We start from the raw sequence: 26,827 nt of genomic DNA, 5'->3' as shown, positions 1-26,827 counted from the left end.
ACTCTTGATGTTGTTTTGTCCCTGAATCTTTGATCTGGAGTAAACCGAACATCTGTCTGGTCAGTGTTGTATATTAGTCGTAGACAGGAGGCTGGAAGAGCACAGCAAGAGGCAGTTTGAGCACAGCAAGATCCCATGGACATCAAATGAGAAAAGTGACTAAGTAATTGATGTTGGTCAAGCATTGGTAGGGGGTGTCAACTGAGCTGCACTATCCAGTCTGAGTAAACAGGACCTTTGACCTTCTAGGCAGGGTGATGCCATGGCGAATTGCTCATTGTAGTTTAGTGGAGCAATTGTTTAGCTGCTTCCACAGTGTTCATTCGGTGGGGAGTGGGGGTAGCTGGTGGCAGGATTGTATTATCTGTGCTGTTAGCCATTGTGAGACAGAAGATTATGTGGCTCCCAATCAGCATGGAGGCTGGAGCTTTCTAATCCCAGTAAAGTTTGATGTGGGTACAGTCAAGTGCACTCTATCCAGCATTGATAGAAAACTCTCAATTGTGCAATTCCTCATCAACTTTCATGCTCTCTGCACAGTCTATGTGCAATAGTGTTGCCATGTGGGAACCATTCTTTGGAAAGGAATCTTTAACATTTCACTGGGGTGATTGGTTTTGGTCTAATCTGGAAAAGGTGTCTTAGACAAAGCCCTCATGGGAGTCAGCCTAGATTTTGTGCTCCAGTCTTTGGATTGGAACTTGGACTCTTAACTTGTTGACTCCGAAGTGACAGTGCTGTTGACTCCTCACAGCTGTTACTCAAAACCAGTGCTTGAAGACTAATCCCATGAGATTTCAGGAGTGTGGGCCTAATGCTTTAACGCTGGACAGTACTGTATCCTGTACCAACTTCAGAGGGATCAGTATTGCAATGGTATTGAGCGTTCCACATTCTGATGTACTTTACATCTGATGTCGTTCTTTAAAAGTACGGAAATAGACCAGATTTATAAGCATCATCTGCCAAATAATCAGAGGCAAATTTGTTTGTAGTTTTAATCAGAGAAAGCACGCTGAACACTTTCAGCATGAAAATTCCCGTTTGTCTTACTAGGCTTAAACCAATCACGTTTTATTTTGTTTTGATTCTCAGGTCCTCCATTCATCACACATCCCCCTCATAGCTCAGGCACAATGTCACGTGCATTTGTGGTTTTGCTTGTTCTTCAAGAAAGAATGGACTCCATTTATATAGTGCCTTCCTTGATCTTTTAGCATCCGAAAGTGTTTTCCAGCCAATGAAATAGTTGTTGAATGGTATCCCACCCAAGACACACGAGAAACATGGCAGTTAATAGAGATCCTGTAGACAACAATGTGACAATGAGCAGATAATCTGTTTATGGACACTTAGCAATGTACAGAACAGGGAGTTTCCCTTTTTTTTAAATGACTGCAGGATTTTAACCCTTGACCTGGACAAGACTTCAAGTTATGACCCATAGAATCATAAAATCCATTAGTGTGGAAGCAGGTCATTCGATCTATCAAGTCCCTGCTGACCCTCCAAAGAGCATCCTGCCCAGAGCCCACCCCCACCCCCCGCGACCCTCTCACTATTCCTGCATTTCCTATGGCCAGGGCCCCTAGCCTGCACATCCCTGGGCACGATGGATAATTTGACATGGCCCATCTACCTGCTCATCTTGGACTGTGGGAGGAAACCCATGCTGTGAGAATATGAAAACTCCACACAGTTGCCCGAGGGTGGAATTGAACCTGGCACTGTGTGAGAGAATATTGCTAACCGCTGAGCCACTGTGCCGCCTCCTCTGAGCAATGGCACTTCTGACCATGCAGCACTCCTTCAGAGTGAAGATTCAACTCTGATGAAATACTTGACCTAAAGGAAGTCCTTTTGTGTGCATGGTGTCTATGACCCTCGGCACATGCCAGTTTGTAGTGTGGCTGAGGCTGGAAGTTCATTGGTGCCAGCCAGGGTGTGTGGCATGGTTGCTGACCTCTTAAACACTGTGCTGTGTCCTCGCTGTCTTCGCAGGTTTCTCTTCAGTGACCACCGGCTCTCGCTGGAGCCCCACCAACTGCCACAATTGCGTCCAACGATTGGAATGGGAGCGGGAGCCCTGGAGAGGGCAGGCAGGATGGGGGAGACGGCTTGGAAAAATCGTTGGACAATGATGCCGAGGGAGTGTGGAGTCCTGACATTGAGCAGAGCTTTCAGGAAGCATTGGCAATATATCCACCCTGTGGGCGACGGAAGATTATCCTGTCTGATGAGGGCAAGATGTACGGTAGGTGCCTGTGACAATCTCCTGGTGTATTGACTCTATACCAGAAAATGATCAGATTAATCCTGGTGTGTGTTCCAATTGCTATGGCGTCTAATGGTTAGGGAATTCTGTAGCTTGCTGGGCAGAAACAGCCTATTCCTCTCTGGGTTCACCTGGATTAGAGGATCAGTCTCCCAGAGTATACACAGCCCAGGCTGTGTCCATCCTATGGAAGGCCTCTATAGCCAGGCCCAACACTCTAGACGTGAGACATATTCACCCTGCTCTACACAAACTGACCAGAGATGGAGAGCATGGATAGTAGTGCGGTTAGAAATTGAGGGAGCAGCCCCTTTATCAAGTAGTGACTGCACTCTCTTGCATTTGACATACATGTAGAATAGAGTCAAAGTGTGGTGCTGGAACTGCACAGCAGGCCAAGGAGCAGGAGAGTCTGTTTTGGGCATAAGCCCATCATCAGGAATAGCAGACTGCAGAAATTAAGTGTGTGTCTGAAAGCTGTCAAAATCACTAACTGCAATTGTAAAGTGTAAGTAATGTCCACACTATGTACATGTGAGGATCTCCTTTTAGAGGAACAATATTGCACTGCCTTTGACAGGACCCACCTTCAGAGAAGCCGTGAGATTATGCTGTTTGTGTTTGTCCACAGTGATCCCTGGTCATTAGATATTTACCTCCTCATTCTCAAAGCAAGAGCGGCAGGAATTACCCCCTGGGCTTTTAGTCTGGGTTTCACAGCGTTCTGTCACGGAGAATTTAAATCCAGAAATGAGATCGCAAGTGGTTTATAAGTCTCAACTTTAAGAATGTGCTTGTACTTCTCATGCTGTCTGTCTCCGTGATCTACTTTAGAGAGAGATGATGAAGAGGAACACAAAGGTGGATGAAACTAGCCCTTGTTGTCATGGTCGTCGTTGCCGTTGTCGTAGTGTGAAGTTCAGGATATTACACACACTGTTTTATTCAGATCGATGTGAGTTGTCTGCTTTTTGCAGACGATGGTTTGGAAACTGGTCAGGAGACATGACCTGCTAGAGGAGCTCTTTCAGTCAGTGATGTGAAGCTCTATTAGTGTTGTGTGTGTGTTCTGGAACTGGGGGATTCTGTCCTGGTGTGTGCTGACTGCATGGCTGTAAGAATCATTGCTCCCTGACGTTTGGGTTTTTTTTGACATTGAGACCCCTGATTTCTCTTCTCAGTCTTGGAATATAGAGTCCAGACTTTGAAATAGATATTGCTGGGAGCGGGTTTGGCCTCCTTAGATCTGAAGGAGTGAGTCTTTATCCTTTCTTGTTTCAGCACATCTCCATCCTTCTCTCTACTGAGACAATCTCATTGATTTGATTCTGGAATCTTGGCTGGTAATTGTACTGCTCTGAGATGGACTGTAAAATCCAGTGTTTCTGAAATTGTTTAGATGTGTTTGTCTCTCTGAGAAATGAAACTCTGAGACCTGATTGGATTTAAGATCCAGTTTTAGCAAGGGATTCCTTGTGCTCCAGTTTGCTGAGCTCTCTGCTGAGGGAATGGGTCCCTGGGCCTTTTTAAGGCAAAATCTTTTGATTTCTCCCCCACCCCTCTTCCCCAGTTATACCATTGATATCTCGTTGCTAACCAGACCAGAACAAAAGACTCAATCGTGTTTGTTGCCTGTAGTGAGTTTTTCTACCAATTGTCAGAGAGATTATGGAAATGCACACATTCAGTGTTATAAAGGGAGTTAATAATCATCTATCTTGTTAGGTAAGATCACTCTGTAAGTTAGTATCGATGTGTTTTATCCGATGACTGTTTCAATCCAACTGGAAACATCATCTCCTTTCCAGGGATTGAGCAGCTTGAACCTCATCCAGTGCCTATTTGCTTCTCTGAGGGTGGTCAGCCTCCTGATCTCTCCCCCGCAGCCTTCAGCATGTCCCTCCCCTCTCCTTCATTCTTACTGGCTAGCTATGGCGTCTAATGGTTAGGGAATCCTGTAGCTTGCTGGGCAGAAACAGCTCATTTCCTCTCTGGGTTCACCTGGATTAGAGGGTCAGTCTCCCAGAGTACACACAGCCCAGGCTGTGTCCATCCTATGGAAGGCCTCCATAGCCATGCCCAACACTCTAGACACGAGACATATTCACCCTGCTCTACACTAACTGACCAGAGATGGAGAGCATGGATAGTAGTGCAGTTAGAAATTGAGGGAGCAGCCCCTTTATCAAGTAGTGACTGCACTCTCTTGTATTTGACATACATGTAGAATAGAGTCAAAGTGTGGTGCTGGAACTGCACTCATGTTGGTGAGTGACATGTTGTGGCTGCAGCCCACTGTCCCGGCTGGAGCTCTCCAGTGGTCCCTGTTGTGATGTGGTTGATGATGTTGAGCAGGTAATTCTTGGCTGTGTTTGGAGTACCCTATGGGAGGACTGTCCGAAGTGGCAATGCTCTAATGCTCTCCTACTTGACACAGAAAGGGACGATGGCCTAGTGGTATTATCACTGCACTGTTAATCCAGAAACTCAGCTGGTGTTCTGGGTACCATGGAATTTGAATTCAATTTTTTTAAAAACCTGGATTTTGGTCTAGACTACTATGATGTCAATGAAACCATTTGTCAATTGTCAGAAGAACCCAACTGGTTCACTCGGATCTTTTAGGGAAGGAAGCTCCCATCCTCACCTGGTCTGGTCCACATGGTGGTCCACACCCACAGCAACATGGTTGACCTTTTAATTGCCATCTGGCCAATTAAAGATGGACAATAAAATACTAGCCTTGCCAGTGACACCCTCACTCTGTCAATGAATTCCAAAGATCCATGCAAACATGTCAAATCTGTAGCTGGTACCACATTTTGGAAGACTATGGCATGGTGGCTCAGTGGTTAAAGAATGGCATTGTGTGGTAGGTCCTCATTCTGTGAGGAGCTGTGCACACTGAAGACAGACGTCAGAGAGAGCTGGAGGCTCAGTGCAACTTCTCAAGAATCTCTGAATCTGTGATGGTCTCCCCCATTGAAAGAAGAGCTGTTTCTGCTCATCGCAGACCTCCAAGAGCAATGAATGGAGAAGCCTGCACTTGTACAGCAACTTGTTAGCTGAGGGAAAGGTCATGTACACATGGATTAGGACCAGGATTAGAGCCTGCTCCCCTGTTCACTAAATCGTGGGTCGCCACAACTCCACAGTTCCCCTACCCCAGAAGGGCAATCACTGAGACACAGTCCATGGGCAATGGGCAAGCACAGTCTAGCTCCACACAGTTGATCTGAACTTTTGAAGAGTTAGTAACATTACAATGCAGTATCATCCTAAACAGTCCATGTGGGTATTTTTGCTTCGTTGAAGCTCCTTATGTCTTTCCTTGTTTCTATCTATTATCATAACCCTCTGTTCACTTCTTTTCCATCACAATATATGAAACAAGAGCAGGAGTAGGCCATCTGGCCCCTTGGGCATTCTCTGGCGTTCATCACAATCATGGCTGATCTTTTTGTGAATTCAGCTCCATTAATCTGCCCTCTCACCATAAACTTTAATTTCTTTACCATTTCAAAGGTTCCCCCCCTCATTCCAATGAGTACAGTCCCAGTCTACTCAATCTCTCCTCCTAAGCCAAACCTCTTAATTGTGGAACCAACCTAGTGAATCTTCTCTAGTACCAATACATCCTTTCTCACGTAAGGAGAACAAATCTGTACACATGACTCCAGGTGTGCCCTCACCAACACTCTATGCAGAGGTAGCATAACCTTTCTATTTTTAATATCTATCCCTCGAGCAAATGTGTTCGCCTAGTTTCTGCTTAAATGCATCGGTGCTGTCCAACAAAAGTCAAGAAACTTGATACCATCAGGCAATCTCCCATCCACTGCCTTCGCCATCCACTCTCTCTGCCACCAACACTCAGCAGCAGCGGAATGTACCGTCAAGATGCGCTGCAGCAGCTCCGCTCCATCGGCAGCACCTTCCAAATCCTCGACTCCTACCGACAAGGAGGGTGAGCAGTGGATAAGTGGGAAACCTGCTGCAAGTTCCCCTCCAAGCCACTCGTCATCCTGACTTGGAAATATATCGCTGTTCCTTCGCTGTCGCTGGATCAAAGTCCTCTAATTCCCTCCCTAACAGCTTTAGGGGGAGTGCCTACACCCCAAGCAGTGCAGCAGTTCAAGAAGGCAGCTCACCACCACCTTCTCAAGGGCACTTCGGGATGGACAATATTTACTTCAGGCACTTCCAGAAATAACTAATTCCACATTAACTTCTCTTTCTGAATTCCAGATAGGAATTATTGGTGACTGTCTTACATCGACAACCTCTAGTTATGCTTCTTCACACAAGAGGGAATATTTGCTCCATATCCAATCCATCAAAACGCCTCAATAATCACCAAGATCTCTCTTAGGTCACCCCTTGGCATTCAAGAGAAATGCGACCCAGTCTATTGGTCCTTTCCTACCTCGTGCATTTCTAACATCTTTGCAAATTTCCTCTACCTTGTCTAGCTCCTTGAGATCACCCCAGCCCTCTTGCTTACAAAGTGGTGACCAGAACTACACGCAACATTCCACATGTGGTCAGTACAGGTATTGGTATAGGAATGGTATATTGGCCCAAGGCAGTTGGAGTAGCCCTTTTCTTAATGATGGAAACAGAATGCTGGAGGAAGCTGACTTGGCATAGTATTAATACTTGATATTTAAGGAAAACAGGTTGTAACAAATAATGTGAGATTAAGGATGAGCAGTAAATGCTGTGGCTAGCCATCAAGGCCCACATGGAATCATAGAGTCATAGAAATGTACAGCACGGAAACAGACCCTTTGGCCCAACTTGTCCATGCTGACCAGATATCCTAAATTAATCTAGTTCCATTTGCCAGCATTTGGCCCAATCCCTCTAAACCCTTCCTATTCATTTACACATCCAGCTGCCTCTTAAATGTTGCAATTGTACCAGCCCCTCCCACTTCCTCTGGTAGCTCATTCCATACATGTACCACCCTCTGCATGGAAAACTTACCCCATAGGTCCCTTTTATATCTTTCTCCTCTCACATTAAACCTATGCCCTCTAGTTTTGGACTCCCCACGCCCCCATGGTGGGGAAAATACCTTGTCTATTTACCCTATCTATGCCCCTCATGATTTTATAAACCTCTAAGGTCACCCTTCAGCCTCCGATGCTCCAGGGAAAATAGCCCCAGCCTATTCAGTCTCTCCCTATAGCTCAAATCCTCCAACCCTGACAACATCCTTGTAAATCTTTTCTGAACCCTTTCAAGTTTCACAACGTCTTTACTACAGCATGGAGTCCAGAATTGAACACAATATTCCAAAAGTGGTCTGACCCAATTGTCCTGTACAACCACATACGACATCCCAACTCCTGTAGTCAGCGTTTATCCCTCTGGACATTAAATATTCAGATGTCATGGTAAATTGAAGTGCATTTTTGCAGAGATGGCATAATGCTTTTTTTTCTGTTTCTGTTTACTTGAGCCAATGTAGTTTTTTTTGTTGCTGGGATGTTTGAATCCAGTTTGCCCTGAATAAGGGAAAGAGGAAATGAAGACCAAATAAATGGGAGGCATTTAATTTCTCTCTCTCCGTGTCCCCAGGGCTGTGTTTACAGCTTGGCCTTTCGAAACTGTAATGAGAGCTTGGCTGGCCCTTGTTAAACCTGTTTCTCTGTTGACAAAACACATCAGTTAGTGATAAATGGGAGTGAGGACAATAGAGACAAGATCACAAAGCAGCCCACAGGCCGTTTCGGGGAATGGGTGGGGCTGAGAACTCTGCAACAACACTTTATCTCCCACACTGATTCAAATCTCACCCACGTCCCCATATGGCCCGCTGCTGTACACACACTTAACAATTGCCAATTGCCACACGCCCCGTTTTGTCTGTAATGCTAGGTCTGAATTGATATTGCAGGATATTTTTTAAATGGAAAGGCCACTTTGCCTCTTGAGCCCGTTCCTTCTGGTTAGATCAAGGCTGATCTGCGTATCCAGCTCTAATCCAACATGCTCAATTTTCTGACAACAATTTGTCCCCAGCTCCAATTTCACGTTTTCAGTTTGTAAGCTGGCCTCAGGAAGATTTTTGTGGGGAGACTTCCCACTGTCTGTTCCCCACATGGTTGTGAGGAAGTGGGTCTTGGCTATCAGCTCGGAATGGCTTGATTTAGGCCTTGCTTCCTTCTTCTGGACTTGCCTTCCAAAGGGAATAGGTCAAAAGTCACATGACACCAAGTTATCGTCCAACATGTTTATTTGAAATCGCAAGCTTTCGAAGGTGAGGGTCACCTTTTGGACTATCACCTGGTGTGGTGTGAACTTTGACCTTGTCCAGCCCAGTCCAACACTAGCACCTCCACTCCAGAGGGAATGGTTTGTCTCTTTTTTTCCTAAGTCCCTCCTTTTTCTGTCCCTTGTGCTCACGCTCTGGCTCACTCCCTCTGTTGCCCCCACCCCCTTCTGTCCATCTCTGTCTGGTGCTTTGCCCTCTCTGTTTTTCTCACTCTCCCGTCTCTCACGTTCCTCCCCCCCCCCCCCCCCCCCCCCATCCCAACCACACAACTCCTTGCCCCCTTCTCTATGCACCCTCCCCCAACCCATTTCCCCTCTCGGCACTCCACAACACAGTTAAGACCATTGATTATGGAAGGCCTGACCTGATTCTTTCCATCAGAAGCCATTAAATTGGAACTCTCCCCTTGGGGATGAGGCAACAAGTGGAGTCATGTGGACTAGAGCAGCTATCGAAATCAGGTCCAGCTCACTGAAGGACCAGGATGAATGGAGTTGGACTCTAGACTGGCAAGCTACTGAAGGGAGGAATTTGGCTCAATCCACTGGCACATTGAAAGATCTATCCACTTGGTACCATAGTCCTACAAATAGCCTGATACAAATAGATCGATGAAGAAATGCGAGAAATTGAGGGTGACATTGTCCTGGTCAAAGTATGACATCAAAGATTGATAAGGATAAGAGTCCGTGAACTCCACGTGAATCTTGCTGACAGCAGCTTCATCTACTTACTTGTCTCATTCCCTTTTTTGGCAAGTTGTTATTGCAGTTTTCAAGAGCTTTATCCAAGTAATTTTGTTCAGCAATCAGATTTATGACACACACTTCTGCAAAGGTCAGAGAATTGAACTTGTGACCTCTGGTCGACATTAGTCCAACAGAAAAATCTCTAGCTTACTGTATGTAGGGTGTGTACATGCAAACCTTCCAACATCTTGGCTCAGTTTTCCTAAACCATGCTTGTGGGTGCTGACGGAGTCCGGATCTGCTGACTGTGCAGGACCCCGAGTGGTGTTGGGGGTGTGTGTCCTAGGCCCACTCCGTTTGCTCACGGAAAGGATAAGAGGGGAATCCAAGGGTTTTTGACTTGTTTTGAAAGCCTATGTTGCATTACACCCTGGAGGACATGCATCCAACGAACCTGAGGCTGAATTTTGGGTGGTTTCTGTGCTTTCCCTTTCTGGTACTCATTTAGGTAACCAGAATATAGCTGGAGTACTCCATCAAGCAGGATGATGCAGGCTCGTGACTGTCAAGGACATAGCTGGAATACTATAAATAGTCTGAATACTAAGACATGTGGCAGGCAGTCTGAATACGTGATGGGATGAAAGTGCACCGACGTGGGTTGAGATTTCATCATTAGAAGTGTGAAGTATTCATTGCAGCCTGCCTTTTCGAGTTGACTGAGAATCTTGCCATTTAACCAGACTCTCCAAAGGCCCTAAGCACTGAAATTCCCTCCCAAATCCCTTCTTCCTCAGCCTTGGTTTAAAATATCCCCTGAAAGTAGCTGCTTTGGCCAAGTGTTTGGGTGCATGTCCTGACAACCACTTCCTCAGGAGGCTTCGGCAATTCGGCATGCCCGTAAAGATTCGGCATACCCTTAAAGATTCTCCAGCATCTGCAGACCTCATTTTTTACCTTAAAGATTCTGACCCATTTTTATTGATGCGCGCCACGGAGAGCATTATGTCCAGGTGCATCACGGCTTGGCACGGCAACTGCTCTGCCCAGGACTGTAAGAAACTATATAGGGTATTGTGAACACAGTCCAGTCCATCATGCAAACCAGTTTCCCATCCACTGACTCCATCTACACTTCCCGCTGCCTTGGGACAGCAGCCCCCTCCCACCCCGGTTACACACTCTTCCACCCTCTTCCATCAGACAGAAGTTACAAAGCTTAAACACGGGCCAACAGATTCAAGAACTGCTTGTTCCCCGCTGTTATGATACTTCTGGATGGACCCCTCAAATTTCAAATTTAATGTTGAGCTCGCTCTTTGTGCACCTTCTCTGCAGTTATAACATTGTATTCCTCACCCTGTTCTGTCATCCTTATATGTTGTGATCTGCCTTTATTACATGCAAAACAAAAGTTTTTACTGTACCTAGGTACATGTGACAACAATAAATCACATCAAAGTACTCCTTCTTCTCCTACCCCTTTCCCCCGCTTCAGTGGCAGCACAGGATGAGACCATTTGACCCATCATTTGTATCAGCAGGCTGGACTTCCCAACTCTGCATGAGATCCTACAGATGGGTGTATTGAACCTGCAAATCATCGTGGAGTGATACCTTTCACTTCTGTCTAACCTTCTATACTCTCTTCATTAAGAGTCTTCATTTTGTTGTCGGCTGCTGTCATTACTGACACTATCGCCACTTGAATCGGAATGTTCAAGCTCCTTGACGGCATGATCCAGGCTGCCACACGAGTGCCGTACTGAGGCAATGCTGCACTGTCACTGGTACTGCCATTGGAGTTCAATATTAACCCGAGTCCCTGAGACCTCATGTGGATGAGGCACTATTTGAAGAACAGTGGGATCTCTTTTGCTTAGCCAATGCCACCAAAATGGATTACCTGGCCTCTAGCACATTGTTGATTGTAGGATTTTGCTTTGAGCAACTTGATTAAATCATTTCCTAAATCATGACTCCGATTCTCAAGCATTTTAGAATGCCTTGTGTTTATGAATGGTGCTATATTGAGTCATAAAGATGTTAGCATGGAAACAGACCCTTCGGTCCAACCCATTCATGCTGACCAGATATTCCAACCCAATCTAATCCCACCTGCTAGCACCTGGCCCATATCCCTTCAAACACTTCCTATTCGTATATCCATCCAAATGCCTTTTAAATGATGTAATTGTACTCGCCTCTACCACTTCCTCTGGCAGCTCATTCCATACACGTACCACCCTCTGTGTGAAAACGTTGCCCCTTGGGTCTCTCTTATATCTTTCCCCCCTCACCCTAAACCTATGCCCTCTAGTTCTGGACTCCCTCACCCAGGGAAAAGACTTTGTCTAAGTATGCTATCCATGCCCTTTTTATAAACCTCTGTAAGGTCACCCCTCAGCCTCCAATGCTCCAGGGAAAACAGCCACAGCCTGTTCAGCCTCTCCCTATAGCTCAAGTCCGCTAGCCCTGAACCCTTTCAAGTTTCACAACGTCTTTCTGATAGGAAGGAGACTCATATTCCAACATTAGTCATCCAGCGTCCGGTACAGGAGTTCAGTAAAAATCTGGGATTAAGAGTCTAATGATGTCCAGAAATCCGATATAGATACAAGTTTCTTCTTTCAATTTAAACCTGTGCCTTTCCTTTTTCCTGAGGAAAAACTCGAGAGCAGCTACTCAATGACTGGAATGGCCCGGGCTCTTTCCCTGCCTCTGCGTGTGAAATAGGAGTGAGCCCAGGTCCCTGTGATGTTCTGAATGGGACACTGTAGCTGTTAATAAATTTTCCTTTGTCCTTTCTTTGTTTGGGAGCAGAGGCAGTCAGGTACAGTTCTGAAGTAGTTGGCTACACTTTCTGAAAGGAAGAATACAACAGAAAGATCCCTAACATGAGAACAGGTTGGCGTCTTTGAAGAAGGTTTACCAGCGCCATCATAATCAGATAGGAAACCTTTACAGCTGACGTATCTGTCAGGGAATATCCTATTTGGAAAGCAGATGTCTCAAATTAACACCTAATGCTGTGAAAGGTTTCTTTTGGTATAAAGACCTTCAGATAGATTACCGCTCATCTTTAATTCAGTCAGGACATGCATGAGGCAGAGCTCCATAAATATTGGATATGCATCCTTAGTATAATGCTCAGAAAAATCACTGTTTAATTGGAGACTGTCTAATATATTGTTATTTGGACCTCTCCTCCATTTATGATATCACTGGCTATTTTTATTTTTGTAGTTTCATACTCTGCAATAAATACAAATTAATAATTTTTACCTGAGTTACTGGTCTATCAGTAATTTGATCTTTTGTTGTTAGAGAGGTTTGCAGGAAGTGGAGAGTATTCGGTGTATTTCTGGTATATCCAGGGAAGGGATATGATTAATGGGGTGCTTTGGATCTGGTGGGATCTCAATGTGGTCTGCTGTGTTCACATGGTAGTAGGGATGAATAAGAAAGTAACCTGATCTCTCATTCTTTTAAAAGCGTCTTTTGACTGGAATTTGTATATGGAATCCCTACAGTGTGGAAGCAGGCCATTCAGCCCATTGGGTCATGCGGACCCTCTGAAGACCGCCCCACCCAGATCCAACCCACCCTCCCCAATCCCTGTTAACCCTGCATTTCCCATGGCAAGCCCACCTAGTCTTCTCACACTTGGGTACTATGGGCAACTTTAGCATGGCCAATCCACCTAACCTGCACATCTTTGGATGAGGGGAGGAAACCCACACAGACATTGGGCGAATGTGCAAACTCCATGCAGGCAGTTGTCCGATGGTGGAATCAAACACTGGTCCTTGTATGTGCTCTTGTGACGGATGGATGTGTTTTAGTCTAAATGTTATTGCTTTCATGGGCCTGAGATTATTTCCTGCATCAAAGTGGCTCCATGAGATTGGGGCATCGTTCCCATGACCAAATGTTAGAAAATTGTCACTTTCTGTAAAGGAATTCTAACTCTGGGACATGCGTCCAACATTTTCTTGCCTAATTAAGGAGTGGAATTAGTCATTAGGATCTTGTTTAAGTGATTAGATGAAATGCACAAGTTTGGAATCTATTTTTATCCTTTGCTACATTGTTGGTTAGTGATGCCTCCTCATCAGTCATGGCCCCGGGGGTAGTTCTTGTGCTGTTAGAATCGGAGGGTCAAATTCAGATCTTGAAGCAATCAGAGACTTGAGTATAAAGGATAGAAGCTGACAGCTCAGTGGAGAACTGCTGCACTGTCAGGGATGATGTCTTTCAAGTACAGTAAAACCAATGTCCCCATCTGCCTTCTCAGATGGATGTGATACATCTCCTAGCTCTATTTAAAAGAAAATTTGGGAGGAATATATTCCTGAAAACAGATTGAAGGCAGAATACTGTAGATGCTGGAGATCTGAAATCAAAACAAAGTGCTAGTGAAAGTCAGTATGTCTGGCAGCATCTGTGGAGAGTGAACAAACTCTCCAGTCTCGTGACTCTCTCCTTTGGAATGGAACTGGAAATGTTAACTCTCTCTCCCCACAAACGCTGTCAGAGTTTCTCCAGAACTTTGATTTTACTTTTATCACAAAAATGGACTATCTGCTCAGTTTGTCTCAAAGTACTATGTGTAAAATGTGCCTCATTTGCTTTTCTGATCTAGGTGTTGACTGTTTTGTATTGCTGTTTGCTAGCCTATAGACTGACAGTGCATCAGGTAGAAATATCAAGTTGGGTTTGGAATTTGGTGCTCTCCTGGCTGTAAACACCTTGTTATAATTGTCATGGATAGAAATCAGATAATGTTAGAATATGTTCTTTAGATAAATTTGAGGTGCTACATTTTGGAAAGGCAAATCAGGGCAAGACTTAGTGGTAAGGTTCTAGGTAGTGTTCCTAAACAAAGACTTTGGAATTCAGATTCATAGTTCCTTGAAAGGGGTACCGCAGGTAGATAGGATAGTGAAGAAGGCCTTTGATACAATTGCCTTTATTGGTCAGTGCATTAAGTATAGGAGTTGAAAGGTCACGTTGCAGCTGTACAGGACATCGGTTAAGCCAGTTTTTGAATACTTTGTGCAATTCTGGTCTCCCCCTTAGAGGAAAAATGTTGTGAAACTTGAAAGGGTTCAGAAAAAATTTACAAGGATGTTGCCAGGGTTTGAGGTATAGGAGAGGGTGAACAGGTTGGGGCTGTTTTCCCTGGAGCAACGGGCACTGAGGGGTGACCTTCTAGAGGTTTATAAAATCATGAGGGGTGTGGATAAGGTGAATAGACCAGGTATGTTCCCCAAGGTGAGGGAGTCCAAAACAAGAGGGCATAGGTTTAGTGTGAGAGGGGAAAGATGTAAAAGGCACCTAAGGAGCAACTATTTCACACAGACGGTGGTGTGTGTATGGAATGAGCTGCCAGAGGGAATGGTGGAGGCTGGTACAATTAGAGCATTTAAAAGGCATCTGGATGGGTATATGAATAGGAAGAGTCTAGAGAGATATGGGCTAAAGGTTAGCAAATGGAATGAGATTAATTCAGAATGCCTGATTGGTATGGGTGAGTTGGACTGAAGAGTCTGTTTCCAAGCGGTACATCTCAATGACTCTAGTGCTTCAACTCTTACCCCTAGACTGATTTTCCTGTTTAAACAATTTGAGCTGGAAGCTTTTTTGAGTTTAAAAATAAGGAAGGTTATATATTATCACCTTATCTGGATGTTAGAATTGCACTTGTCTCCATACACTACAACTCACATGAAGATTAGATCCAGAGGAAAGTAAAGCAATACAATTACAACCTGTCTTTCAGTCTCTTGTGCATTGGTCCTGTAATCTCTTTATGAGTTGATGCCTCAGCTGAAGTTAAGGTTTTGTCATGCAGTGAGTTTTCAGTCGGTTTCTTGTAGTTGAATATCCAGGGAGATTGTAGGGATTCTATGATTCTTCCAACTATGTGTAAGCAGGCCATGTGATGCTGGGTCCTCTGCTTTTTGTCATTTACATAAATGATTTGGATGCGAGCATAAGAGGTATGGTTAGTAAGTTCGCAGATGACACCAAAGTTGGAGGTGTAGTGGACAGCGAAGAGGGATACCTCAGATTACAACAGAATCTGGACCAGATGGGCCAGTGGGCTGAAAAGTGGCAGATGGAATTTAATTCCGATAAATGCAAGGTGCTGCATTTTGAGAAAGCAAATCTTAGCAGGAATTATACACTTTATGGTAAGGTCTTTGGGAGTGTTGCTGAACAAATACCTTGGAGTGCAGGTTCAAAGCTCCTTGAAAGTGGAGTCGCAGGTAGATAGGATAGTGAAGAAGGCGTTTGGTATGCTTTTCTTTATTGGTCAGAGTATTGAATATAGGAGTTGGGAGGTCATGTTGCGGCTGTACAGGACATTGGTTAGGCTACTGTTGGAATACTGCGTGCAATTCTGATCTCCTTCCTATTGGAAGGATGTTGTGAAACATGAAAGGGTTCAGAAAAGATTTACAAGGATGTTGCCAGGGTTGGAGGATTTGAGCTACAGGGAGAGGCTAATCAAGTTGGGGCTGTTTTCCCTGGAGCATCGGAGGCTGAGGGGTGACCTTATAGAGATTTACAAAATTATGAGGGGCATGGATAGGGTAAATAGGCAAAGTCTTTTCCCTGGGGTCGGGGACTCCAGAACTAGAGGGCATAGGTTTAGGGTGAGAGGGGAAAGATATAAAAGAGACCTAAGGGGCAACTTTTTCACACAGATGGTGGTATGTGTATGGAATAAGCTGCCAGAGGATGTGGTGGAGGCTGGTACAAATGCAACATTTAAGATGGGTATTTGGATGGGTATATAAATAGGAAGGGTTTGGAGGGATATGGGTCAGGTGCTGGCAGGTGGGACTAGATTGGGTTGAGATATCTGGTTGGCATGGACGGGTTGGACCGAAGGGTCTGTTTCCATCCTGTACATCTCTAGGACTCTGTGGCCCATCGGTTCCACACCAACTCTCCAAAGAGCATCCCACCCAGACCCACCCCATCTCTGAAACTTTACATTTTGCATGGTTAACCCACTTACTTACACACTCCGGACACTATGGGAAATTTAGTCCACGCTGCAAGTATTTGGATTGTGGGAAGTTGGAAGAGGTTGATTGGAGTTTTCCTCCCACTGTTAAGGTTTATTATTCTGACAGCTTCGATAATTTACATCAGGTCAGATTTGCTTTCTGCAGGACTCTTGGTTATGCCATCATCAAAAGTCCTTTTCTAAAAAGGCTATGAGATTAGCTCAATTAATACATCCTTTTTGTTGTGGATTATACATCTTGAGACAGCAATTGCTTTTGTAGCTGGCAGACTTCATTAAATTGATAAACTTTAGAATTAGTTTCAGGAGTAAAAATCTTCGAACCAACCAACCCAATCACCCCGTGGCTCAACACTTTAACTCCCCCTCCCACTCCACCGAGGACATGCAGGTCCTTGGACTCCTCCACCGGCAGAACACAACTACACGACGGCTGGAGGAGGAGCGCCTCATCTTCCGCCTGGGAACCCTCCAACCACAAGGTATGAATTCAGATTTCTCCAGCTTCCTCATTTCCCCTCCCCCCACCTTGTCTCAGTCGGTTCCCTCAACTCAGCACCGCCCTCCTAACCTGCAATCCTCTTCCTGACCTCTCCGCCCCCACCCCACTCCGGCCTATCACCCTCACCTTGACCTCCTTCCACCTATCCCACCTCCATCGCCCCTCCCCCTAGTCCCTCCTCCCTACCTTTTATCTCAGCCTGCTTGGCTCTCTCTCTTATTCCTGATGAAGGGCTTATGCTCGAAACGTCGAATTCTCTATTCCTGAGATGCTGCCTAACCTGCTGTGCTTTGACCAGCAACACATTTGCAGCAATTAGTTTCAGGAAAGCACATTGACACCACATCAGTTTCTGGAAGATTCCATTTGTCCTCTCCTGAAACAAGTCATGAAGTGATCCTTGGCTGGCCATATTCTTTTTCACCCTCTTATTCAAAAAATAAAAAAATTGGCTTGAATTCCCGAATATATGGTGGCATGACACCATTTGCAGTCTGAGTGATGTAGCTGGTTCTAAGTTGGGAAACAACTCCCGGGTGGTGGTTGCTGGTTGGGATCAGAGCTGAAAATGTGTTGCTGGTCAAATCACAGCAGGCCAGGCAGCATCTCAGGAATAGGGAATTCGACGTTTCGAGCATAAGCCCTTCATTAGGAATGAGAGAGAGTAGCCAAGCAGGCTAAGATAAAATGAGCACTTCCCTCTGTTTTTCCCTCCCCCACCCATCACAAGCAAATGTCTTGGTTGATTCCTGTGCGTGATTAACATTATAGAAAAATTGGGAAAACAAGGACTTGAAGCCAAGTCTTTCCAGTAAGATGGTGGAGGAGTAGGGCTTCTGGGCCTCAGAGCTCATTCACTCTCTTTTTTTGGTTTCATTTTCTTTTCTTCCTTTTTTTAAAAAAAAGTATTTATCCCTCTTTGATTAACTCTTTTGGGCGGCACGGTGGCACAGTGGTTAGCACTGCTGCCTCACAGCGCCTGTAGACCCGGGTTCAATTCCCGACTCAGGTGACTGACTGTGTGGAGTTTGCACGTTCTCCCCGTGTCTGCGTGGGTTTCCTCCGGGTGCTCCGGTTTCCTCCCACAGTCACAAAGATGTGCGGGTCAGGTGAATTGGCCATGCTAAATTGCCCGTAGTGTTAGGTAAGGGGTAAGTGTGGGGGTGTGGGTGGGTTGCGCTTCGGCGGGTCGGTGTGGACTTGTTGGGCCGAAGGGCCTGTTTCCACACTGTAAATCTAATCTAAGTCTAATCTAAAATCTGTCACAGTGGCCAGTGGGCACTCTGGTGGGCCCAGCAGTGTGGGTTCATCGCCACTGTGGCAGAGGTGAGTTTGGGCCCAGTCTGGGACCTGGCAACATCAGCAATGGCTGCATCCGTGAGGTGGGCCCAAAGTGCTGAGTTTGGGCCATGTGACACCCAGCAATATTGGTGGCATTTACATTGGCAAGATCTGGCAAGAGTGTCAGTGTGGGTAAGATGGTGTCGAAAATTGGTGACCTTTTGTCCAGTGGCAGCAATGTGGACTTGTGCCTGGCCACCAGGCCAGTGACTGAGCACTTAACAGTAAGGACGGTAAAGTGGAACACTTTTTTTTGTTTCTTTAGTTCTTCATTTTCCTGCTTTTGATTTATTTTTGTGTTTTAAGGTGGCGCTGGTGCATGGCAACACTGCAACAGTTTTCACCGTATTTTGTAACAAAATACACGTGACAATAAATAAATCCAATCAAATCAAGTCCTTGAGGTTGAAATTGTCAAGTACCAGCCAGAACATGGGGAGCAAGAATTGTTTGGAAAAGGAGTGATTTGATCTCTGCATCTTGTCACTCTTGGCCTTTCTTTAAAAAAGCAGCAGCAATCCCAGATGCTGGCACTTGCCTGTCCCACGGAGTGTTTGTGGAATATCAAATAGGTAATCCAGGGTTTTCACCACCTGCTGTTGGAGCTGATTGTTTACTCGAACGAACTGTGTTTTGAAGGGCTTTCACTGGAAATGGGGAGCTCCTTAAAATCTGAGGAATGTCTGTCTGACTATTGTAAGATCTTCAAGCTGCTGGGACTCAACGATTGACTGGCTTTCTTTAGGTTCAGTCCCCTTTGCTATTTTTCTCTCTCGGAATTATTTGCAAGTGATGTTTTTAAAGTTTTCGTTTCCACGTGGGCAGTCAGCCTTGAATGACTAGATGTAAGGTAACTATGCCTGTGATGTGTGAATGCCAGAAACAATGTGTTGCTAGATCCTTGGGCCTACTCCTGGTCCCAAGCCTTTCTCCCTGGTCAGTGGCACTTGAAAGGGTGACTGCTGGGTGGGTTGTAATGAAATCTTCCTCTTATTGTTTTTAAAGCTGCAACTGAAGCTGGTGCGTGAAAGGCCTGAAATGGAGGCTCCCAGATGGGTTGCCAACCCCTGTGATTCTGTGGAATGTGCTTGGAGCCGGGCCCACATTCCTGACATTCTTCGTTCAGGGTTTTGAGAGGCATTCCAGAGGTGCTGGGGCCTTTGCAGCAAATGGGGAAGTGACAGGAAAGGCATTAAGTGTCATGACAAAAATGGACATTGTTCAGGAGGCTGCCTGTCCCTTCGCTTTTTGTCCTTTTGAGGAGTTGTCTTGCAAAGCTTGACTATAAAGAGCTTCTCGGAGCAAAACCCATGGGAACAACTTGTGTTTCAGAGAGAAGCTTTGTTTTTCCCTTCCCCCATCTGTCTTTCCCCTGACCAGTCTTAGTTTGACATTGGACTAAAAAGGATATATTTAAGTGAGCAGTCGCCCAGAATGTTGGGCAAACATTGTACAAGTGAGGATCTGAGAATGTCTGTGTGTCCCCGAGACTTTCTGGCTTTCCATCTACTTGCTGGGGAATTCCAAGGTTTTATTTAGTGGCTTTTGTGAGGTTTTAGTTAAGTTGCTGTTGCTACATTGAAAACTCTTCCAAAATACCTCCCCGTCCATCAATGGATTTTGCATCCAGAGTCTGGAATTGCAGACCCTTAGAGACACCAAATTTTCCATGGAAAATGGGGATTTTTCTTCTTTATTTGCAAGACTTCCTCCTTTCCGTGTCCTAACTTTCTCTGGGCCTTTCATCATGCTGCTGTGTCTGCTCGATGTAGAGACCCATGTACAGTCATACAGCAGCTCTAAGGTGACAAGTCTTCCTGTCTAGACATAGTGAGTTATTTGACTGCCAAAGGTATTGGAGTTGAACCTTGACCTCTCTACCCTTCCTTGTACAGAGAGACATCCCTAGGCTCACTGTTTAGGGAACACTACAAGCTCTAAAGGTGCAATGACATCCTTCAATAGATCTGTCAACCGAGACCGATTGATGGTTTGCACTTGAGCAGTATATTCCTGATTTAATTTGCAGAAACACATTCCTGAAGGGTTATTATGTGGAGGCTGGGAGGATTGATTCATTCAGTAGATTAGATCGATAGTGTCTAGGAAGATAATATTTGTTTTGGATACTGTAGGACTGTTGGAAAATGGGAAGCCTTCAGAAATGAGATAATGAGAGTGCAGAGACAGTATATTCCTGCTAGGGTGAAAGGAAAGGCTGGTAAGGTGTAGGGAATGCTGGATGATGAGAGAAATTGAGGGTTTGGTTAAGATAAAGAAAGAAGCATGTAGAGTCATAGAGATGTACAGCACTGAAACAGACCCTTCGATCCAACCCGTGCATGCCAACCAGATATCCCAACCCAATCTAGTCCCACCTGCCAGCACCCGGCCCATATCAGTCCAAACCCTTCCTATTCATATACCCATCCAAATGCCTCTTAAATGTTGCAATTGTACCAGCCTCCACCACTTCCTCTGGCAACTCATTCCATACACGTACCACCCTCTGTATGAAAATATTGCCCCTCAGGTCTCTTTTCTATCTTTCCCATCTCACCCTAAATGTATGCCCTCTAGTTCTGGACTCCCCCACCCCAGAAAAGAGACTTTGTCTATTTATCCTGCCCAAGCCCCTCATGATTTTCTAAACCTCGATAAGGTCACCCCTCAGTTTCTGATGCTCCAGGGTAAGTAGCCCCAGCCTATTCAGCCCCTTCCCTATAGCTCAAATCCTCCAACCCTGGCAACATCCTTGTAAATCTTTTCTGAATCCTTTCATGTTTCGTAACATCCTTCCAATAAGCTCAACATCCAAATCATTTACATAAATGATGAAAAGCAGAGGGCCCAGCACCAATCCTTGTGGCACTCCACTGGTCACAGGCCTCCATTCTGGAAAAACAACCCTCCACCACCACCCTCTGTCTTCTACCTTTTGAGCTAGTTCTGTTTCCAAATGGCTACTTCTCCCAATATTCCATGAAATCTAACTTCACTAACCAGTCTCCCATGGGAACCTTGTAAAATGCCTTACTGACGTCCATATAGATCACACCTACCACTCTGCCCTCAATCCTCTTTGTTATTACTTCAAAAAACACAATCAATTTTGTGAGACATGATTTCCCACACACACAGTCATATTGACTAACCCAAATCAGTCCTTGCCTTTCCAAATACATGTACATCCTGTCCCTCAGGATTCCCTCCAACAACTTTCCCACCACTGAGGTCAGGCTCACTGGTCTATAGTTACCTGGCTTGTCCTTGCCACTTTTCTTAAATAGTGGCACCACGTTGGCCAGCCTCTAGTCTTCCGGCACCTCACCTGTGACAATCGATGATACAAATGTTTCAGCAAGAGGCCCAACAATCACTTCCCTAGCTTCCCACAGAGTTCTAAGATACACGTGATCAGGTCCTGGGGATTTATCCATTTCTATGTGTTTCAAGACATCTAGCACTTCCTTCTTTGTAATATGGACATTTTTCAAGATGTCACCATCTATTTCCCTCCACTCTATCTTCCATGTTCTTTTCCACAGTAAACACTGATGCAAAATACTTGTTTAGTATCTTCCCCCATCTCCTGTGGCTCCATACAAAGCTCCCTAGTTACCCTTTTATCCTTAATGTATTTAGATTAGATTAGATTAACAGGGTGGAAACAGGCCCTTCAGCCCAACAAGTCCACACCGACCCGCCGAAGCACAACCCACCTATACCCCTACATTTACCCCTTACCTAACACTACGGGCAATTTAGCATGGCCAATTTACCTGACCCGCACATCCTTGTGACTGTGGGAGGAAACCGGAGCACCCGGAGGAAACCCACGCAGACACAGGGAGAACTTGCAAACTCCACACAGTCAGTCGCCTGAGTCGGGAATTGAACCCGGGTCTCAGGCGCTGTGAGGCAGCAGTGCTAACCACTGTGCCACCGTGCCGCCCATTGTTAAAAACCCTTTGGATTCTCCTTAACTCTTTGCCAAAGCTATCTCATGTCCCCTTTTTACCCTCCTGATTTCCTTCTTAAGTATACTCCTATTGCCTTTTATACTCTAAGGATTCACTTGATCTACCCTGTCTGTACCTGACACGTGATTTGGATGCGAGCATAAGAGGTACAGTTAGTAAGTTTGCAGATGACGCCAAAATTGGAGGTGTAGTGGACAGTGAAGAAGGTTACCTCTGAATACAATGGGATCTTGTTCAGATGGGCTGAGGAGGGGCAGATGAAGTTTAATTTAGATAAATGCAAGGTGCTGCATTTGGGAAAGCAAATCTTAGCAGGACTTATACACTTACAGAGCTGAAAATGTGTTGCTGGTTAAAACACAGCAGGTTAGGCAGCATCCAAGGAACAGGAAATTCGACATTTAGGGCCAGAGCCCTTCATCAGGAATGAGGAAAGTGTGTCCAGCAGGCTAAGATAAAAGGTGGGAAGGAGAGACTTGGGGGAGGGGCGATGGAGATGTGATAGGTGGAAGGAGGTCAAGGTGAGGGTGATAGGCCGGAGTGGGATGGGGGCGGAGAGGTCAGGAACAAGATTGCAGGTTAGGAGGGTGGTGCTGAGTTCAAGGGAATCGACTGAGACAAGGTGGGGGGAGGGGAAATGAGGAAACTGGAGAAATCTGAGTTCATCCCTTGTGGTTGGAGGGTTCCCAGGCGGAAGATGAGGCGCTCTCCCTCCCACTCCACCGAGGACATGCAGGTCCTTGGACTCCTCCATCGCCAGAACTTAACAAAACGACGGTTGGAGGAAGAGCGCCTCATCTTCCGCCTGGGAACCCTCCAACCACAAGGGATGAACTCAGATTTCTCCAGTTTCCTCATTTCCCCTCCCCCCCCAGTTGATTCCCTCGAACTCAGCACCGCCATCTTGTTCCTGACCTCTCCGCCCCCACCCCACTCCGGCCTATCACCCTCACCTTGACCTCCTTCCACCTATCACATCTCCATCGCCCCTCCCCCAAGTCCCTCCTCCCTACCTTTTATCTTAGCCTGCCTGGCACATTCTCCTCATTCCTGATGAAGGGCTCTGGCCCTAAACGTCGAATTTCCTGTTCCTTGGATGTTGCCTAACCTGCTGTGCTTTAACCAGCAACACATTTTCAGCTCTGATCTCCAGCATCTGCAGACCTCACTTTTTACTTATACACGTACAGATAAGGTCTTAGAGAGTGTTGCTGAACAAAGAGACCTTCGAGTGCAGGCTCATATCTCCTTGAAAGTAGAGACGCAGGTAGATAGGATAGTGAGGAAGGCATTTGGTATGCTTTCCTTTATTGGTCAGAGTATTGAGTACAGGAGTTGGGAGGTCATGTTGTGGGACATTGGTTAGGCCACTTTTGGAATATTGCATGCAATCTGGTCTCCTTCCTATCTGAAGGCTGTTGTGAAACTTGAGAGGGTTTGGAAAAGCTTTACAAGGATGTTGCCAGGATTGGAGGATTTGAGCTATAGGGAGAGATTGAATAGGCTAAAGCTGTTTTCCCTGGAGCATCAGAGGCTGAGGGGTGACCTTATAGAGGTTTATAAAATCATGAGAAGCATAGATGGGGTGGGGGGGGGGGCTGCCAGAGGGAGGGGTGGACGCTGGTACAATTTCAACAGTTTAAGAGGCATTTGGGTGGGTATATGAATAGGAAGTGTTTTGGAGGGATATGGGCTGGGTGCTGGCAGATATCTGGTTAGCATGGACAGGTTGGAGTGATGAGTCTGTTTCCATGCTGCACATCTCTATGACTCAATATCGGGGAATGTAGCACTGTCGGCCAGGTTTCTGCTACTCTGACTGGTTTTGCTGTAAAGAAGGGAATAATCTGGTGAATTTGGTACATCTCAGTCTTAATCCATGATTCCTATGTTACCCCACAACCAGACCAACATGCCTATAACATTTTCTGTGATTGACCTTGTGCCTGCCATGGTATTGGTGCACCTTGTCTTTGCCTTCCATTCTCTCCAGAGCGTCCTTTACCACAGTTCCTCAGACCGTGTGCCAACTGAGGTAACCCAACCTTCTGGTCATTTTCATGCCATGGAATGCCCATCTGGTTCCCTAAGGTCCTTCAGAGGATCTGCTGTCCTTACCTGGTCTGGCCGACATGTGGGAGAAAGTGAGGACCGCGTGGCCTACATGTGGTTGACTTTCAACTGCCCTCTGAAATGGCCTCGCCAGCCACTCTGTTCATGTTCAATTCTGGATGTACAATGAATGTTGGCCTTGTAACTCTCGCTTATCCTATGAAATGATTCAAAACAATATTATTTAGAAATGGCCATGAGAAGTTTCCAGTAGATTCTATTGCAGGTGAGAGCCCGACAATGAACCTTCAGTAGCCTAAGTGGCTGCTATAGCCACAAAGATCATCTGAGTCATCAGAAAGAGCGAGATGCTACCTTGGATGTACCTTTACTTTCTCAGGGTATCCCAAGGGACTTCATATTTCATGAAGCTTAAAATATAAGTCAAATCAGGTCTCACTGCACCCCAAATGTTCCCACCGCTCTCTTCTCTCTCTCTTTTTTTCTCTCTCTCTTTTTTTCTCTCTCTCTCTCTCTTCTTCTTTCTTTCTTTCTCTCTCTCTTTCTTCTTTCTTTCTTTCTCTCTCTATCTCTCTCTTTTCTGTCTCTGTCCTCTCTCTCTTCTCTCTCTCTCTGTCTCTCTCTCTTCTTTCTTTCTTTCTTTCTTTCTCTCTCTCTTCTCTTCTTTCTTTTTCTCTCTCTCCTCTTCTCTCTCTTCTTCTCTCTCTTCTCTTCTTCTCTCTCTCTCCTCTTCTTCTCTCTCTCTCTCTCCTCCTCTTCTCTCTCTCTCTCTTCTTCTCTCTCTCTGTGTCAGTCTCTGTCTCTGTGACACATTACTCCCAGTGTCACTGGGCCTGTGTTGATGCTGGATTTGGTGATGCCATGTTAACAATCAGTTGCTGTTTTGTCCTGTTCCTTCTCGGTTTGTTTTCAGCCAGAGTGCATTTGCAAGAAAGAGCTGCCCCACAATCCATTGCCCGGGTAAAGTGGGCTCACTTGAGACTCTGAATGTTTGTTTTCTCCAGTCCTCCTGGACAATTCTTTAGCCTTCATTTGAGAAGTGCTGAATACTCAGTTGATATTGAGATGTCTTTACGTGTGAAACCCATCACTTTCTGACTCTGGGCATTCTGAGGAGTGTCTTAATGTCTGCGTACTTGACTGTATGGCTTTGTGAGTAAACGGGTGTTGAAAAGAGTAAACTTTTAGAAGTCTGACTGGTGAGAGTCTGTCCTGCTAACTGAGATTGCTGCAGTGTAATCTTATGAAGCATGCTTTAAGAAAGCAAGCATTTATGCATTAGCAAGCCCCAATATGGCTGTGTGTGTGGGAAATCATGTCTCACAAACTTGATTGAGTTTTTTGAAGAAGTAACAAAGAAGATTGATGAGGGCAGAGCAGTAGATGTGATCTATATGGACTTCAGTAAGTCGTTCGACAAAGTTCCCCATGGGAGACTGATTAGCAAGGTTAGATCTCATGGAATACAGGGAGAACTAGCTATTTGGATACAGAACTGGCTCAAAGGTAGAAGACAGAGGGTGGTGGTGGAGGGTTGTTTTTCAGACTGGAGGCCTGTGACCAGTGGAGTGCCACAAGGATCGGTGCTGGGCCCTCTACTTTTTGTCATTTACATAAATGATTTGGATGTGAGCGTAAGAGGTACAGTTAGTAAGTTTGCAGATGACACCAAAATTGGAGGTGTAGTGGACACCGAAGAGGGTTACCTCAGATTACAACAGGATCTGGACCAGATGGGCCAATGGGCTGAGAAGTGGCAGATGGAGTTTAATTCAGATAAATGTGAGGTGCTGCATTTTGGTAAAGCAAATCTTAGCAGGACTTATACACTTAATGGTAAGGTCCTAGGGAATGTTGCTGAACAAAGAGACCTTCTTGGAGTGCAGGTTCATAGCTCCTTGAAAGTGGAGTCACAGGCAGATAGGATAGTGAGGAGGGCATTTGGTATGCTTTCGTTTATTGGTCAGAGTATTGAGTACAGGAGTTGGGAGGTCAGGTTGCGGCTGTACAGGACATTGGTTAGGCCACTGTTGGAATATTGCATGAAATTCTGCTCTCCTTCCTATCAGAAAGATGTTGTGAAACTTGAAAGGGTTCAGAAAAGATTTACAGGGATGTTGCCAGGATTGGAGGATCTGAGCTACAGGGAGAGGGTGAACAGGCTGGGGCTGTTTTCCCTGGAGTGTCAGAGACTAAGGGGTGACCTTATCGAGATTTACAAAATTATGAGGGGCATGGATAGGATAAATAGAGAAAGTCTTTTCCCTGGGGTGAGGTAGTCCAGAACTAGAAGGCATAGGTTTAGGGTGAAAGGGGAAAGATATAAAAGAGACCTAAGGGGTGACTTTTTCACGCAGAGGGTGTTACGTATATGGAATGAGCTGTTAGAGGATGTGGTGTAGGCTGGTACAAATGCAACATTTAAGAGGCATTTGGATGGGTATATGAATAGGAAGGGTTTGGAGAGATATGGGCTGGGCGCTGGCAGGTGGGACTAGATTGGGTTGGGATATCTGGTCAGCGCGGATGGGTTGGACCGAAGGGTCTGTTTCTGTGCTGTACATCTCTATGACTCTAAGTGCTTCATTCAATGAAGTAGTCAATGAGTGTGTTATTGGAAAAGCCCTGACAATGCA

General features: G+C 45.5%; 1 protein-coding gene across 1 annotated transcript in view; it reads left to right on the top strand.

The window, feature by feature from the left end:
- Positions 1–2,016: 2,016 nt before the first annotated feature.
- The window catches only part of LOC132828124 (transcriptional enhancer factor TEF-5-like), a gene marked incomplete at its 5' end in the record, with an annotated part of 196,759 nt that continues 171,948 nt past the window's right edge, over positions 2,017–26,827 (top strand). The window contains one exon of the mRNA XM_060845032.1: positions 2,017–2,254. Coding sequence (XP_060701015.1) covers positions 2,017–2,254 — 238 coding nt within the window. The remainder of the gene's footprint in view (positions 2,255–26,827) is intronic.

Source organism: Hemiscyllium ocellatum, chromosome 26 (assembly GCF_020745735.1).
Source record: "Hemiscyllium ocellatum isolate sHemOce1 chromosome 26, sHemOce1.pat.X.cur, whole genome shotgun sequence".
Lineage (NCBI taxonomy): Eukaryota > Metazoa > Chordata > Chondrichthyes > Orectolobiformes > Hemiscylliidae > Hemiscyllium > Hemiscyllium ocellatum.
Note: the sequence above shows the minus strand (reverse complement) of the source record. Positions and strands in the feature narration are given on the sequence as shown.